The 17,285-nt window shown below is 42.7% G+C and overlaps 1 protein-coding gene across 1 annotated transcript; it reads left to right on the forward strand.

The window, feature by feature from the left end:
• The first annotated feature begins 620 nt into the window (after positions 1–620).
• On the forward strand, positions 621–13,412 carry TXNRD3 (thioredoxin reductase 3). The gene is made up of 16 exons (XM_075574589.1): positions 621–842; positions 1,161–1,221; positions 1,606–1,715; positions 1,860–1,967; positions 3,224–3,296; positions 3,512–3,631; positions 3,922–4,064; positions 4,154–4,269; positions 6,067–6,292; positions 6,888–6,980; positions 7,589–7,665; positions 8,694–8,850; positions 8,940–9,047; positions 10,385–10,480; positions 11,149–11,283; positions 12,029–13,412. The coding sequence occupies exons 1-16, from the start codon at positions 732–734 to the stop codon at positions 12,089–12,091; spliced, it is 1,797 nt and encodes a 598-aa protein (XP_075430704.1). The 5' UTR covers positions 621–731; the 3' UTR covers positions 12,092–13,412.
• Positions 13,413–17,285: the final 3,873 nt, after the last annotated feature.

Here is a 17,285-nt window from a genome sequence, read left to right on the forward strand (position 1 = left end):
TGCGCACACGCAACTTTATATTCCCGCGCATGCGCATTGAGGACCTATTCTACTGCGCATGCGCTACCCTTTTCCCCCCCCCCCCTCCTGCGGACACATGCAAACATGTCAAACATTAACACGCTCATATAATAGAAGAGTGGTGGATGAGGTCAGAAAGCGCCCAGCAATTTGGGATGAATGTGCTTGGATTCTAATAAGTGAACCCTTCTCACCACTCTGATCAAGTTCCAGTGCCGTATGCCCAATGACACAAAGAGTTCCTTAACCTGAAAAGACAAAAACAAATATAAAAACTTCCTTACATCCCACAGGGGACGCAATTCAACACCCAAAGGGGCCTCTTCAGGTCAACACCACCCCAAAAGGGGACATTACCCTATATAACAATCTGTCACCTGAGCCCAGCACCCTCACCTTGTAGGGAGACGTCACATCCCAAAGGCAAACTTATTCTTAGCTTCTCGATATATATATACACACACTGTATACACACATATAGAGAAGTCACATAGTAAATAGGTGTCACTGCACCTTTAATGTCACGTGACTCCCGCTCTTGCTTGTTCATCATTACAAGACACAAACTACCGCTTCCTGGAAGCGTGCGTCTGACGTCACACAGCGAGGGGCGGGAGGTCAGGTGGTTTACTCCGCGCGCTCGAGCTGGTGCGAGCGGGACGGTGTCCGGTGAGGGACAGAAGCAAACACGCGTCTGCACCACTACCATCATGCCTCCGACCGGCGCGGGCCGCGAGCAGCTGCAGGGCCGGATCCGGGAATTCATTCACAGCAACCTGGTCATGGTGTTCAGCAAGAGCACTTGCCCCTACTGCATCCGGGTGAGGAGGGGGGACCCAGGGACGACTCTCTGTGTTTGTGGTGGGAGGTGATAGGGTGTGTGAGTGGGAAGGAATCGCATGGGGTTGGGGGGGCTCTATAGTGTGGGGTCTTTCTGGGGTGTAAGAACCAAGAATAAGTTTGCCTTTGGGATGTGACGTCTCCCTACAAGGTGAGGGTGCTGGGCTCAGGTGACAGATTGTTATATAGGGTAATGTCCCCTTTTGGGGTGGTATTGACCTGAAGAGGCCCCTTTGGGTGTTGAATTGCGTCCCCTGTGGGATGTGAGGAAGTTTTTATATTTGGTTTTGTCATTTCAGGTTAAGGAACTCTTTGTGTCATTGGGCATAGACTATACGGCACTGGAACTTGATCAGAGTGGTGAGAAAGGTTCACTTATTAGAATCCAAGCACATTCATCCCAAATTGCTGGGCGCTTTCTGACCTCATCCACCACTCTTCTATAATATGAGCGTGTTAATGTTTGACATGTTTGCATGTGTCCTTTACCCGAGGGAATATGCTGAATCATTTAATGACCGGTTCTGAGGCATGCTGTTTCTCAAACCCCTTCTTTGCTGGAGAGTTATTGCTCTAAGAATACACCTGTTGCTCTGCCAGAAACACACGTCAATTAGAATGACAAAACTTTGTTTATAGGAGACCAGTTCCATTTTTTGTTTCAGTGTAATATTTGAACATGATTTAAAGTACAAGCCCCAAATCTTATTTATTTTAACTAAACCACGTTATTGTATTTCTTAGACGAAGGTGCCAGTATACAGGAGATGCTGTTTGAAATGACAGGGCAGAGGACCGTTCCTAATGTCTTTGTAAATAAAACACATGTCGGTGGATCTGATAAAACTTTGCAGGTAATTTTATGCAATATCATTATTTTTTGTATAGCCTGCTTGCAAACTGATATGATACACGTTAGTAGTACATAATGGATGAGGTGTTATTAAAAAGAAATAAACATCTTTATCATGCTTCATTAATTTTAGCTCCTTTTACAGGCTCATCAAAATGGATCATTGCAGAAGTTGTTGGATGGTAACAAGATAACATACGATTATGATCTTATTGTTGTCGGTGGGGGGTCTGGAGGACTGGCGTGTTCTAAGGTATAATGTCTAAATGTCCGTCTATATGTTTGTAATGTTTTCTCCTAGTGTTTTTTACCCACTGCATGTAGTTATGTCTGATCGCGGGGTATTCTGTTATGCGTTTTTTCTGGATTTGCTACCTTTCGTCTACCTTGAATCCCGGTGAAACCTGGTCAGATCAGAATGCCCCCTCCTTTCTGAAAATGATTGATTATATACTGATACAAATGATCCTTGCATACCTTTGGAGTGGAACAAATAAAACCCTTTCTCCTTAACTAAAGAATAGAAAACACGCAGACATAAATAACAAATATAGTGATATAATATAACACAACTCAGTGCTGCCTGTGTGATACAATGAAATAGTGAACAAGGTGCAAATGAGTAAATAAGTGTGTGGTGCTCAATAGTGAAAAAAAGCACTCGCATTCAGTGCTGATGGTTTGGAATAATCACCCTACATCAATCCAGATTTCCCTCAAAAAGACAAATGGGGAAAAAACCATAGCATAACAGTTTAACTAAAAAACAGACTTGGGAGAGCTACAGTATAAATCTCGCATGCTCCCTGTCTTTAAGTGTAATAAATGTTGGGGTTCAGCAGCTGAAAGCGGTCTGCAGAGGCCTTCACGTTGGAGAGGTGCGTTCGGGAATTGGTGTGGCACAGAGGGTCCAGAGAGGTTTAAGTGTACCCCAACACACTTATTGTGCTTAAAGACTGGGAGCATGCGAGTTTTATACTGTAGCTCTCCCAAGTCTGTGTTTTAGTTAAACTGTTATGCTATTTTTTTTTTTTTTCCATTTGTCTTTTTGAGGGAAATCTGGATTGAAGTAGGCTGATTCATCCAAACCGTCAGCACTGGATGTGACTGCTTTTTTTTTTTTCACTATTGAGCATCACACTCACTCATTTGCGCCTTGCTCACTATTTCCTTTCTCCTTACCTGGAATAAGTAAAGTGTTTTGGTGTGCTGCCCTATTATCCTCTCATAATTAACACTGGGGTCTTTCTCCGCTGTCTGAGTTTCTGTTCTGGTACTAATTATGGGGGCTTACCAGGGGATATGTGGTCAGCTGTAATATGTTCAGGTCTCCATTAACATGTCCTTTGCCTGGTTCATAAAATATGCCATTATGTAGTTGCAACTCTGAGCTATGAAAATATTTTTCTTGTCTCCTTCATTGTAATACACACAAGGATTGCAACAATTGTAATGTCCCTAATTCTTTCTTCCCCTCCCCTTCCTCCCTCCCCCCCCCCCCCCCCACAGGAAACCGCTTCACTGGGAAAGAAAGTTTTGGTGCTAGATTATGTTGTGCCCACACCTCTAGGTGCTGCATGGGGTAAGGTACAATATCTTGTTGCACTTCTATTTCTGCGGAGGCTAAATGTCGAACTACATAAGCATGATAATGCTAACAATAAACACTTAACTACTTCAAAGTTAGGAATGGCTGTGCCTCCGTGTTATGACTTGACAGTACATGCCTAAAGTTGTTTAATTATTTTTTTTTTTACTTGTTTTAATTAGGCTCTATTTTTGTTATTACGTTGTTAGGGCTTGGTGGTACCTGTGTAAATGTTGGGTGCATTCCTAAGAAACTGATGCATCAAGCAGCGCTGCTGGGGCAATCACTTAAAGATTCAAGGAAGTTTGGCTGGGAATATGATGAACAAGGTAAATACTAAATGTTTATAGGTTAGTGAACCAGTTCTACCAAGTATACGTAATTTAAAAAAAAATGTCTTCACAAAAAATGCTGTGAACCAAAGTTAGAATTCCTAGATAAAATTATACTGTACATGGCTTGTGAATCCTTCCCTTTATTTTTATTTTTTTCCCCCTCCATCTACTGTGGCAGCCTCTCCAAGACAATACAACTACTAGAGTTTTAAATTTAAGAAACTCTAAACTCCCTGAAAGCAAAAGTCTGATTCCTTTCATCTTTAAACGCTTTTTCCCCCCAGTTAAACACAATTGGGATACCATGAGAGATGAGATCCAGAACTACATTGGCTCTTTGAATTGGGGCTACAGGGTTTCGCTGAGGGACAAAAACATCCGATATGAAAACGCCTACGGAGAATTTGTCGAACCGCACAAAATAAAAGTAAGTGTGTTTCACGCTGCTTTGACCACTTCACGTCTGTGAAGATTTTGATGCAATACGGCACTTCTCTTTTTCTAATTGACGTTTAGGCAACAAACAAAAAGGGGAAAGAAGCTTTCTACACTGCGGAGAGATTTGTTGTAGCAACAGGTGAAAGACCTCGCTACCTTGGTATACCCGGGGATAAAGAATACTGCATTACAAGGTGCGTTTGTATCGGAAACCTAATACTATACTTACCGTAGCTTTGCATTGGAGTCTTGGCGATGTTGCCTTGAAATGTATTACTCTTCTTTTTGACTTCCCACTGATTGCTGTCATTGAAATTGCTACACGACTGTATTTTCACAGTAAACATTTCAACAGAACGCCACATAATCTGCATCATCCCTTGTGTCTGGCGGTGTTGCAATCAATCTGCAGCCAGTGACCTTTTTTAGGACTTGAGGGGAAAATATAACTTTTTTAAGATTGCCATGACATTTAAAATATCCTATATCTTTATCCCTGTAGCTTTTAGAATAATGTGATTCATATCTGTGTGTAAAGAGACTATTTTTGACCGTCTTACTCCTAAATTTGAGTGACAAATGGATATGTCTGTCTGCATCCACATAAACATGAAGTGTTTAGCATTGTTTGATTCTTCTGATTGCAAATGTTACACAGATCTATTTGTCATTCTGGCAAATTGCTGTCAGACTTGTGATATTTCACATTTAGTAAACTTACACAAACTTTTGGACTGTCGTCCTAGCCACACCCTCTGTTATTCCGCAGAACACCAAAGAGTGTTTTTCAAGATACATTAGGTTTACGTTTATATCTACTGTCAGAAGAATTGATGTCATATTATAATCCTCCCACTTGCAAAACAAGGCGTTGACTTTAAATAACCTCATTTCATGAGCAACACAGAAACAGACCGGTTCAGTGGCCTGACCTGTAATAAGACCATATATGTGTTTTTAAGGCGACCTACAACACAAATTAATTAAAATACTGAATATTTTCTGTCATTTACATTACAAATGGTAATTTGGAAAAAGTTTTTGCTCTACAAAAAAAAAGTACTTCCTGTAAGGCACTTGATTTATGTAATTTGTAAGCCATACATTTAGGAATTTCTGTGTTATAAAATCCATGTTTGATTTCCAGATTACATGGTTATCTCCTAACCTCAGCGCAAAAAAAACTATCATTATGGGCAGGGTTTACAAAGAACGGGAATCTCCCGATGACTGTACATTTTAAAGAGGGTGGTGAGCTCCTCTACAAAGTTAACATACTGGTTTTATAGACCTGATTTAACATGTACAGTACCTTTTCCAAATTAGTCCTATAACAATTTTACTCTTTGCCCAAAATTAGGAGGTGTGTAAGGAACAAATTGGTATTTCACAATGCAAAAACTGTCAGATATTGTAGTCCTGCATAGAACGTGTTAACCTGGCCTCCGATTCTCACGCATGTAATGACTTTCATGTGCTTATTTTAATCTGTCTTTGAAGTTGCTCTCCTGTATGATCTAATGCCTTAACAGTTCATTAGCAGCAGTAATTGGTGTAAAACCTTAGTGAGTGCAGGCAAAAATACAGGAAACCCCATTCTGATACCAGCCATACCGCACACCAATAATATTGCTTATCATTTTTACTACGGATTTACAGTGGAGAAAAGGGGACCATAAGTAATTAGAGAAGGGGACCCTAAGTAATTAGAGAAGGCTCTTGGTGGGTCTGTAAAGTGCAGTGCCAACCTCCTTTTTTTTTTTTTTTTTTTTTTCTTCCTGTACTGCAATCTTTGTATCTCTGCATATAGAGGTTTTTAATGCTACCCATTCTAAACCCACTAAATCATTATACTTTAGTCATTCTTTAGAAGCAGAACCTTTCAGTTTCCAGAAGTGGCTATTGTTTTTTTTTTTTAATCCTGGATTTGTATTGTAAAGTGTGTGTTGGGTTTTTATGCTTAGATTTTAATTTTTTCTCTCTCTCTGTAGTGATGATCTCTTTTCCATGTCATGGTGCCCTGGGAAGACGCTTGTTGTCGGTGCATCGTATGTGGCTTTGGAGTGTGCCGGGTTTCTTGCCGGTATTGGGTTAGATGTCACAGTTATGGTCCGGTCAATTTTTCTCCGTGGCTTTGACCAAGAGATGGCAGAGAGAGCAGGAACGTACATGGAATCCCACGGTGTCAAATTCATCAAGAAGTTTGTACCCGTCTCGGTAAGAAACCTTTCAGCGTGACCATTTTAACATGAAACGGGGTTTTTGAAAGCTGGTTATAGGGTCATATGTCAAGGCAGACTTTGGAACGTTTGAGCAACCATGCTACACTCTGGGTTTCATGCCTTTTTTATAATGTGTATGAAGACCCGAATATTTACAACACAAAGTTAATCTTCTGTGTAGGTTTTGACTTCCTTGCTGGCAGTCTCTTCTGCTCTGCATTTCAGGCACCACCTTGAAACATGAGTTTTACTCTGTAACCCACACCGCTTAATATTGCTGTCTAATTTCTGGCAATGCTGTGTGCAGTGGTGTTCTTTGGTTGTTCTCTCTGAATAACTTTTGTCAGCTAATCTTTTAATCCATAGTAGGATTATAGTGTTACATTTTAATATCCAACTGACGGTTGAAGTCTCTTGCTGTCCGAAGTTCATTCTTTCATGGTAAGATCATTTTTAAATGCTGCTGTTTTTATAGGTGACCGTTTCTCAGTCTAGTATTGTAAGCGGCAGCACGAGACACGGCACAGTGAAAGGGGGCATGACTTGCAGCTTGTAACGCTGCTAGCGTGGTAATTGCTTCATTTACACAGGTCGAAAGGTTGGAGGAAGGTACACCTGGGAAGCTGAAAGTTGTAGCAAAGTCTACAGAAGGAGACCAGATAATTGAAGGGGAATACAATACCGTAAGTGTTGACATATAATTTACTGCAAATGGAAAAAACATACAATTTTTTAATTTTTTTTTTATATCCATGTGTCACGTCAGAATTGGCAAATGCAGCTCAACCCCCTTATAACGCTGTGCTTGGGGTCCAAAGAATCACATCGCGCTATAAGTGGATCGCGTTAGAAATAATGTACAATTGCATGCATTGTACAATAAAGTATTTAAGATACCAATAATCGTGTTGTAAAGTTTTCATAAATAGGAAAATTGGGAGCCACGCTTACATCGCGCTATAAGCGGATTCGCGTTGTAACGGATCGCGTTATAATGGTGTTGAGCTGTACTTCCAATTTAGCCTGTTTTACCTGGGCAGTGGTGAGAGTGGGTGGCACTGTAAAAGGACATGGTAGTGACAATTGTGAAAACCCCAGCATTGACTGGAGACTAAAGATCCCATATTACCATTGTACTGCCGCTTGCTTAGAACGAGGCGCTGCTGATCATACTGCACATTGCCGAGCTGCATAATTCATTTAGAGAGCGCAATGTGTTGAGTGACAGATACAATAATTAGTTTGGTCTTTACTTAATTATTTCTCTATCTATAAACTTGCTTTCACACAGGTTTTAATAGCTGTGGGGAGAGATGCATGCACCAGAAACATTGGCTTTGAGAAGATCGGTGTTAAGATTAATGAGAGGTGAGGTTTGATTTATTTATAAAGTGTTTTACCAGGAAGTAATACATTGAGATTTACCTCCTGTCTCGTCTTGTCCTACCTACTGAGATTGCAGAATAAAGCTTTCTTCTTGTCCCCCTTTCTGTTTTGTTTTTCAGTCTTGGTTAGATGCTTCGGTGTTAAGGAAAACAAGTGTGGGTATGAGCAAATCAACACGAACTGCTCATATTTTAGCTTCCAAAATACCTTGATGGTAACTCGGTCTGCTCTGTACTCAGAAGTTACATCTCTTCACTTTGGCTTAGAGCAGTGGTGTGCAAACTATTGGTGCTGCAATGCCTGCTCCCCTGGTGCTTGCGCCTTCCCCCCACCTTGTTTTCCGGTGTCAAATGAAGCTGCGGGGTCGTGTGATGTCTCGCTGTGACCCCGCGGCGTCCTTTGCCGCCGTGTTGCCATGGCGACGGGTCATGTGACATCTCGTTGGAAGGTCCCGTGGCGTCATTTGACGCTATGGTGACGCGTCGCCACACTTCTGAATCCCGGTAAGTTGAGTTGCAGAGGACTCCCGCGATTTCCCCCGGTATCAAATGCATTGGGGAAGAACGCGGAGCCTCTGCAACTGCCCATGCACCCCCCAGGAAAATCTTGTGCTCCCCAGTTTGCGCACCCCTGGCTTAAAGCCAACTGCAGTTCTCAAGGGCCAACAACAGGTCAGGTGCTCAGGATATCCCTGCTTCAGCACAGGTGGCTGATTGAACCACCTGTGCTGAAGCAGGGATATCCTGCGCACCTGACCTGTTGGTGGCCCTTGAGGACTAGGGTTGGTCCACTCCCAGTTTAGACATTCAAAATGTATATATTCTGAGTCTACCTATAATCCCACAAACTCAGCAACTCCAAATTAAAGAACCTACTATACCCCTTTAAATGCCATTACCAAGCTCTGTTCCTTATCGCTAGAAGGGTTTTCACCCTCGTTTTCATGCCCAAATTAAAACTTTCTAAAATGGTGACACGAGTAACCTTTTTGTTTGTTTTACCAACGCCAGAAATGGGAAAGTGCCGGTGAATGACGAGGAACAAACCAACGTGCCTCACATCTATGCTATCGGAGACATCTTGGATGGGAAGTTGGAGCTGACCCCGGTTGCAATTCAAGCCGGGCGGCTGTTGGCCAGGAGGCTGTACGCTGGCGCCACTGGGAAGGTACGTTGTCTGGTTGTGCACCTTGCGTATGCGCGCTGACTGAAGCTAGCTCCGTAGTGCCTCTTCATACTCGTCTTCTACTTTTTCAGTGCGATTACGTCAACGTTCCCACGACTGTGTTCACACCGATGGAATACGGCTGCTGTGGGCTTTCTGAGGAACGAGCCATTGAACTTCACGGGCTGGAAAACCTAGAGGTGTGTCCACACACTCCCTTGTTATTGTGCAGAAGTAGACAAATCTAGAGAGGCTCCGCCATTGGGATAAAGGTTAGATCAATAAAGATGGGGGACAAGAAGACTAAAGTCGTTTGCCCCTTGTATTCGTAGCCATTTACAATACAAAATGCCTTTTTAAGCCTCTGTCCTTATTGCAGTAGGGATCTTTTTCTTTAGGGGCTGCTTTGAGGGTAAACATATCTGAGTGGGACAAAGTAAAAATGGCTGCTTCCATATCTTTTGCTTGATCATAAACATCTGAATTTTAGCTGCTTTTATTTTGGGAAAATAAAGCATGACCGAGAAAAGATGAGCAATGGAAGAAGCCAGGAACAGCTCCATTACTGTGTGTTAAAGCCATTCTGAAATCTAAGCATTTACAGTAGTTGCAGAAATTGTGAAGAAGCCAAAACTGGGCCTTTCACTGTCTAATTATGGTTGGTTGTTCAACCTATATACAGAGTTTTTTTTTTTGCCTGTCGCTCACCAGTCAAATGGTTAAATGAACTTTCATGGTGCAGAGTGGAATAGATATACATATATACATATACTGGTCAGTCAGAGTACTGACAAAAAAAGAAACCACTATATTGCACTCTGAGAGCATAAGTAGGTTGGACAATTATCAGTAACCATATGCCAAAAAAATTTAAATTGTTTATTCGTATAATCAAAAATAATGAATATTGTGTTGCAGGGTATATACAAAGTGGGATTAAAACTCGGGTGTTGGGGCGTCGCTATCATGAGCAATACCTGACCCCTCCTAAGTCCAGTAGTACCACATGTCCTCAAAGGGTTAATATACCGTTATCTATTTAGATATCCATTAAAGGTATATTAACCCTTTGAGGATGTGCGGTACTACTGGGCTTAGGAGTCGGGTATTGCTTGTGATGGCGACGCCCCAACACCTGAGTTTTAATCCCACTTTGTATATAGCCTGCACCATATTCATTATTTTTGATTATACGAATAAACTATTTTTTAATTTTTTTTTCATCTTTGGCATATGAAGGGTTACTGACGCCCTGGACTATACATTGTCCAACCCACTTATGCTCTGAGTGCAATATAGTGGTTTCTTTTCTGGTCGCTACTCCGTGACTGACCAGTATCTGTATATATGTTTGTTCAACATTCAATTTTTATATATTTTTACCCTGTTTGACCACAGCAATACAAACGTGTCCAACTACAGATGGATCCAGATAAGTCGTGAATTGTTTATTAAAAGTAACTGCCAGATGCCCAGATTTAAGTATTGAGCAGGACATGGTCACCAGTTACATAAGTGTAACGTGTGTTTTTTGCAGGTTTACCACACTTTGTATTGGCCTCTTGAATGGACAGTCCCAAGTCGAGATAACAATACATGTTTTGCGAAGATAATCTGCAATAAACTCGATAACGTGAGTTACCCATGAAGCTTTGTCTCTACCCACCCCCCCTCTCTCAGCGTTGGTATGTGATGCTGCGCTCTCTCTATAACTGAAGCTTATAAATATTGACTTATTTGGGAGGGGAAAGAATATCATGCAATGCACCCATATCTGTCTCTCCTGCAGGGGCTCTCTTCACTGAACGTTCTTGTTTTAGGTTCGCATCATACTGCGTAATGTTCTGCAGCATTGTTGCTAATGTGCAGTGTTTGCTGCACGCAGGAGAAGTATGTTAGAATGTTTTAGGAATGTCCTTACTTTTTGTAACTCCTCGCTACTGACATAGACTTAAAGCCTACACAGTTTTAAAGTACACATTTGTCATACTTGCTGCAGTTTTCTGTTGCATTTCAAGTTGTTGCCGTTTCCTCTGTCAAAATAGACACCTGAACAAATGGTTTTGGAGGTATTGGGGTGCTGCTGCTAGAGGTTAAGGGGGTCTATTCAGTAGTGCCGATCAGGGCACTGTTGCACAAACTAATCGACTTAATTTCCCCCTGATCGGCACTATTACAGTTTTGTAAATAACCGCAAAGAGTTAACATGGCTGCTGCAATGCATAAATAAATAACAAACATTGCTGAATCTATTTCACAAAACTAGTTGAGATCAGAGAATCTGCTTTTAATTTTGTTCAGGAACGGGTCCTCGGTTTCCACATTCTTGGTCCTAATGCTGGTGAAATCACCCAGGGCTTTGGTGCTGCGATGAAATGCGGTCTGACCAAGGCGGTTCTTAATGAAACGATCGGCATACATCCTACGTGTGCAGAGGTAAGTCCTGGGACCTTGTTGCTTCAGACGGCGGCTACATCTGTAGTGCAGAGAATGCGCTACTCGTGCCTGGTGGCAATAAACTAAAGTATGTGTGTTCGTGTGTGTGCTCGCTCCACTGCTTCAAAAATACTGCTGGTGTTATTCATGCAAACATAGGCTGTAAATCTTTTTAAAATGAAAATAATTGGCATCATTGACCAATTTATTTACTTAGTAAAATAAGGGTTGTGTTTTTTTCTTCTTGGCAAAACAAAGGCTGCCTGTAACTCGCTACGTACCAATTGTGCTGACAATCTGCTGTTTTACCCTCTTGTACATTACAGCAAAGCTTTAACAAGCACATTTCTTTGAAGTATTATGGCAAACAGACTAGAACAGCACTTACAGGAAAAATGTATAGTTCAAAGTGTTCTAGTGGCGTGTGTGGTTAAACTGTGTTAAGGTAATTCAGCCAGTGAGGTCATGCATTGGTTTAAAGGGGCAGTCCTAGCTAGCAGGATATATTTGTGCAAAAAAGTGCGATTTTAGCCATGCAACTCCTTTTTATGCTTGGCTTAATATAGAAACTGTATCGCTTATACGTTTGCCTCTCAACACTACTGTGGTGGTGACAGATTTGTACATTTCTATTTCAATGATGCAATTTTGCAGAGGAATAAAAAAAAAAAACAATTTTGTAACCATGACCTCTGTGACATCACATTCCTAATTATTTTTTTTTTTTATTATTATACATTTTCAGGTATTCACTACCATGGATGTCACCAAATCTTCTGGAGGGGATATTACTCAAAAGGGTTGCTGAGGTTAGACCCTGCTGTTAAACTGTTTCCTGGATCTCTTCCTGTAGGAAGCCAACGTGTTTAAAAAATAAACTCAGGAAAAAGCACCAAATTTTCTTCACGTGGTGCCTACGTTTTGGTTAATCACAACGGAGAGTGTTTCCGGGACCACGGTTTACAGCAGGGTTACGGCCAAAATCTTGACTATCTTGGTTGAGCATTTTCTAAAGTGCTTAATTGAAGTCTCTGCTCGTTACCTCAAATTTGAGGAGAGTTCTGACTGATGAACCTGGCATAGTCGAGATCCCTTCAACATCTTTCAGTTTTTTTTTATTTACATGCACAAAACACCTGTGTGCTCTCTTCCTGCCAGTCTGCTGTATATTTTCTGTAATCTTCAGGTATGGTTTTTAGTTTGGCTGGACTGCAAGTCAATGCACGAACATGCCATTTCTGGGAATGTTGTGTCTAGTCCAGGGGTAGCCAACTCCAGTCGTCCTCAAGGGCCACCAACAGGGTTAGGTGTTCGGAACAGCCCTGCTTCAGCACAAGTGGCTCAGTCAACGACTGCACCGCTTGTGCTGAAGCAGGGATGTCCTGGACACCATATCAGTTTTTGGCCCTTGAGTTTGAGTAGAGTTTGCTACACCTGGTATAAGCTGCCCATGAATTTAACCTCTTCAGTGCCAGATGGGTTTGCAACATGCATGGCTGTCACCTTTTTGGCAATGAAAGTGTTTTTTGAAACTAGAGCGGTATCTGCCTTGTTCTATTATTTATCTGGGAACTTGTAACTGAGCTCATAGAATGTGTATAAGCACCATTGTGAGGGAGCACCAATGTCATTGTGTCATATCACCCCTAAATATTTAGAGTAAAATGTATTGCAAGGATCTTTATCTAGCGATTGCTTTGTAACTGCGTTAGTGTGCTACTTGTTTTTTTCCCCTCCTGCATTTGTACCCCAGGAAGGCTTGCTAAGCGATCTATTGCAGAATGTCAACCTTGACAATTGGAACAATGCTGTTTAAAATCTGCTGTACATTTAGCCTGCGCTAATTCTACATTCTTCTGTTTCTTTAAACATGCACTTGGAAAGGGTGTATTTTCTAACCATGTATAAAAACACATGCATTGCTTGGTAGCACCTCTGCCAACATGTGGCAAGCCATAGTTAAGAGATATTAGGTCTGTGAATATTCCGTCTTTCTTTGCTCCGCTGCATTGCGAAGTCAGAATGCTGACAGTCACCGTATCTATTGTCACCAGTGTATGTACAACCTGCTGTGTCGTAATGCAAATCTGTCTGCTCCAAACAGTGTTCAATAAATGACATTAACTTAACTTTTTACTGTCTCTTGTAATTAATGGAACCACAGGAAGCGGCAACATGAGCTTGTGGATCAAAAAAGGAGAACGTGTCGGCAATGTTTTTAGACGTGTGTGTGTGTGTGTGTGTGTGTGTGTGTGTGTGTGTGTGTGTGTGTGTGTCTAATCTACTCCAAAATTACTCATTTGTGCTTGGTATCATCTAGTTCTCCAAATTAGTAGATTAGTCTAGGCCAGGGGTGGTCAGGTTTTCAGTATATCTCTGCTTCAGAAAGACACAGATATATGATCACAAAAGCCCCTAGTAACTGCACTCAATGCTTGAGTGCAGTTACTAGGGGCTTTTGTGATCTTTTTTATGATCATTTATCTGTGTCTTTGCTACCCCTTCCCTTATGCACCAAGTAGTTTTCTGTTTTGTCTGGTGAGCGACGTGTATCTGTGTGTTATATATATACCTCTGCTTCAGCACAGGTGGCAATTTGACTGAGCCACCTGTGCTGAAGCAGGGAAATATCCTAACTGTGGGATAACCCTGTGGATGAACATATATATAAACAATACACTGATGTAATAAAACAAAAGCACTTTACTGTAGATATATGAACAATAATAAACAATGACACTACTACTGTAACACTAGGGCCATGCAGGGCTGCAACCCCTCACCGTGCCTTCCCAACACACTGTCCACACCCCTGCGGGGTTACTCCAATGTACTGAGGTGCTCCTGGCACCGTACTATCCCAATGTCCACGGAACCAACCACCCACCCGTGTGAGACAGCGCTGCCCCACTAGCCCGTGTATATATAGTTGGTGCACTTTGGTGAGATGAGGTGCCTGCCGGGTGCTCCAGCACCCGGGCGCACCGACAGAAAGGAAGACGGGATCCGCTGATCCAGCGTTGGCGTCTGGAGGAGACGCTGCCACACAAATAATAATAGGATAAGCGTGGTGGTCTGAGCAAAAGTCGGTTTATGCTGAAGCGTTGGCCTGCATGATGTCATTTCAAGTTTTTCTCCCTACTCGTCTAAATCCTGTGATTTGAAGTGCCTGTCCCTGCATACGTGTTATTGTACACACACACACACGCGCTAATTGGAATCGGTCTTTAAGACACACTTGTGTTTCAGACTCTGCCAGGGGTCCCAGCAATTCCATGGCCATTCCCACTGCCAAAGTGATCAGAGCATTTGCTTTATGCCTTTCATTGAATTACCTTTATAACTCGGATCCAAATCCCACCGTGGCTGCAACCAGTTGAAAAATAATGAATTAGTTTGTCAACGGTGTTTGCTTTATTGTGGCTGATTTGAGGTCATTCTTATCGGCCGATCCATGTAATGATCTGAACCCGGTGCAGTCTGTTCCTGCGGCCGAGGAATTAACGTTACCTCTGCCGGACCGACCTACAGTACCCTACATGCAAATATGCTGCAGTCCAACCTTGCCGTTGGGCAGAAGGGACAAGTAAATAACTTGTCGGCACAGGTGAAAGGGTAGACTTGTAATCGAGGTGATAACGTGTTTTGAGATATGCTCTCTGTGCCCTAGTTTGCTTCCCCCCCCCCCCCCCCCCTCTGCATCAGCTACAGACGCACCTTGTGAGAATCTTCTGTGCAGCGATTCCTGGGAAAGGGCGTGTATGCCAAGATCACCTAGTGGAATATGTGCTGATATCATTCTGCCAGAACCACAAATCAGCGTGAGCTTGCAGTTGTTTGAGGTGAAAGGGTTGTTCTGTACCATGGATGACCCCTCTAATCTTAGTGGAGCATTAACTCCGTACTAACTGATAAAATAAATCAATTAGTCGTTCAATGGCACGCAAAAAAAAAAAATACATTTTTCTTGTAAAGAGTACTGTGTGATAACTCCTTTAAAATGTATGTACAGTCACATGAGCAACATAATATATTAAGGTGGAAACATTTGCACCATAACACCACTACTATCTTTTGACTGTTTTACTTTTTTCTTGCTGCAGTGTTGCATATTTAAGGCACAAAAAGCACAACTGCTGCTCTTAAATATCAAAATATTCGGTGGTTGTTAATATTGGAGGAAAATATTAGTAGTGGTCACGCGCCAAATACACAGCCGGTGGCTGATGCCGAGGGGGGGTGGGAGGAGGGGGGAAGAGAAGAGTTTGCGCACCCTTGTCTTAAGCGATCCAAATGCATAGCGACCACACACCGCTTCCCAAAATATGTAGTAGATTTATATATTTATTTGTATAGCACCATCCGTGTATATAGCGCTTTGCAGTAGAAATAGAGGCAAAAACACATGAGATGTAATACATAATGAGAATAATCTCTTCAAACAGAAAATTTAGTATCTGGCTTACAGTCTAAACTCAGGCAGTGGGATGGCGGTACTGTAAGTGTATATGCAACTATGTCAGTACATTGCTGCAATGCTACATTAGAGATAGAGGTTTGATCAGTTTCCGATTTCCAGCAGTGAGCAGGATATTAAGCTGCAATCGCTAACCCCTTTCACAAGCCCTGGTTGCAACAAGCGCACAAAGCCTGTCACAACGTGCTGAGAACACATTGCCTTTAGCATCTTTCCATCCTAATGCCACATTTCTGTGGCATGCTGTAGCAATGCAAATTTAACGGCGGGGGATTAAAAAATGGCTGCAACGCATTGCAGCAGTGAAAGGTTTAACTCCGCCCAGGCACCATCTACCATTCACCCGTTCGGCAAAACAGGTTTTTCCTCCCGAGTTGAGCGCTGTTTACAAACTGGCTGCAGATGGTTTGTGCCGTTGCTGTGTATTGTAATATCCCGTCTACTTCCTGCATCCTAGCCAAATGTTGCAAGTATTCCTAATTGTGTTTCACAACCGTCATTTACTGTACCCAGCCCTTTTCAAGGCTCCACTTCATTAACCCTCGCAAGATAATACTTTGGGCACTAAAAAAAAGGAATGTTCTAAGTTTTCTAATATATTAAAAAAATAAACCTTTTGGAGACCTGAGAAAGTAGTATGCACAGGTAGTGTAGATATTGCTACACGGTAACGAAACCGGCCTCACACACCTTTCACAAAGCATATGGCTAGCTCCGTGGCTGATACTATACATCTCATGCACTGACCAGAACACCCTCCTGTCTATGTAAGTTATCCCCATTTCCCACTAAGGCTGGGGCCATAGAGGGGGGGAGCAGTGCTGACGCTGAGGCTCGCCTGCTGAAGCTGTGCGATTTCATGCACATGCAGGCGAGCCAGCGGGCGCGATCGGGAGGTGGGGGGAGGCGGGGCAGTGATGTAGCTGGGCCAATCGCCCGCGACGCACTGACGACAACGTCACGGCGCCGTGATGTTGACGCTGCTTCGCGCTGATTGGATGTTTTCAGCCGACAGCGCGCTGAAAAACAGCTTGGCTGTCAGCTGAAAAATCCAACTCCTCAGCACGCCTTCGGACGCTCGCGTGAGCCCCCTCTAAAGACATCCTCATTGAGGATGCAGGGGCTCAGCGCGGAGCATCCGCACGGCTCAGCACGGCTTGTCCTTCTATGGACGCAGCCTTAGATTGTAAGCTCTTTGAGGCAGGGACTCCTATTCTTTTATGTCTCAAGCGCTTATTCCAATTATGTGTTTATATATCAGGGCCGGTTTTAGAATATGGGCGCCTCCCTGCAGCGTCATAACACGATTCCATGGCAACGAGATGCCATTTGATGTAATGGCAATGCATCGCCACGTGACGTGGAACCTTGCTCTCCCCATGCAACCCCAAATGTAATTGTTTTGGAACAGAGAGCGGGGCCTCTGTAACTGTTGCACTGGCCGTCCCAAAATTTGCCGCCCTAGACCTAGCAGGCATATGCCTAAATACGGGCCTGGTTACATTATTATGTCACGTGTATTACT

Source organism: Ascaphus truei, chromosome 17 (genome assembly GCF_040206685.1).
Source record: "Ascaphus truei isolate aAscTru1 chromosome 17, aAscTru1.hap1, whole genome shotgun sequence".
NCBI lineage: Eukaryota > Metazoa > Chordata > Amphibia > Anura > Ascaphidae > Ascaphus > Ascaphus truei.

Bases quoted from the DNA above. Each gene is read 5' to 3' on its own strand.
- TXNRD3 (XM_075574589.1), top strand. From the start codon at position 732: ATGCCTCCGACCGGCGCGGGCCGCGAGCAGCTGCAGGGCCGGATCCGG. The intron at 6,293-6,887 runs GTAAGAAACCTT...TCATTTACACAG, and splicing joins AGAAGTTTGTACCCGTCTCG to GTCGAAAGGTTGGAGGAAGG. The intron at 7,666-8,693 runs GTGAGGTTTGAT...TACCAACGCCAG, and splicing joins GGTGTTAAGATTAATGAGAG to AAATGGGAAAGTGCCGGTGA.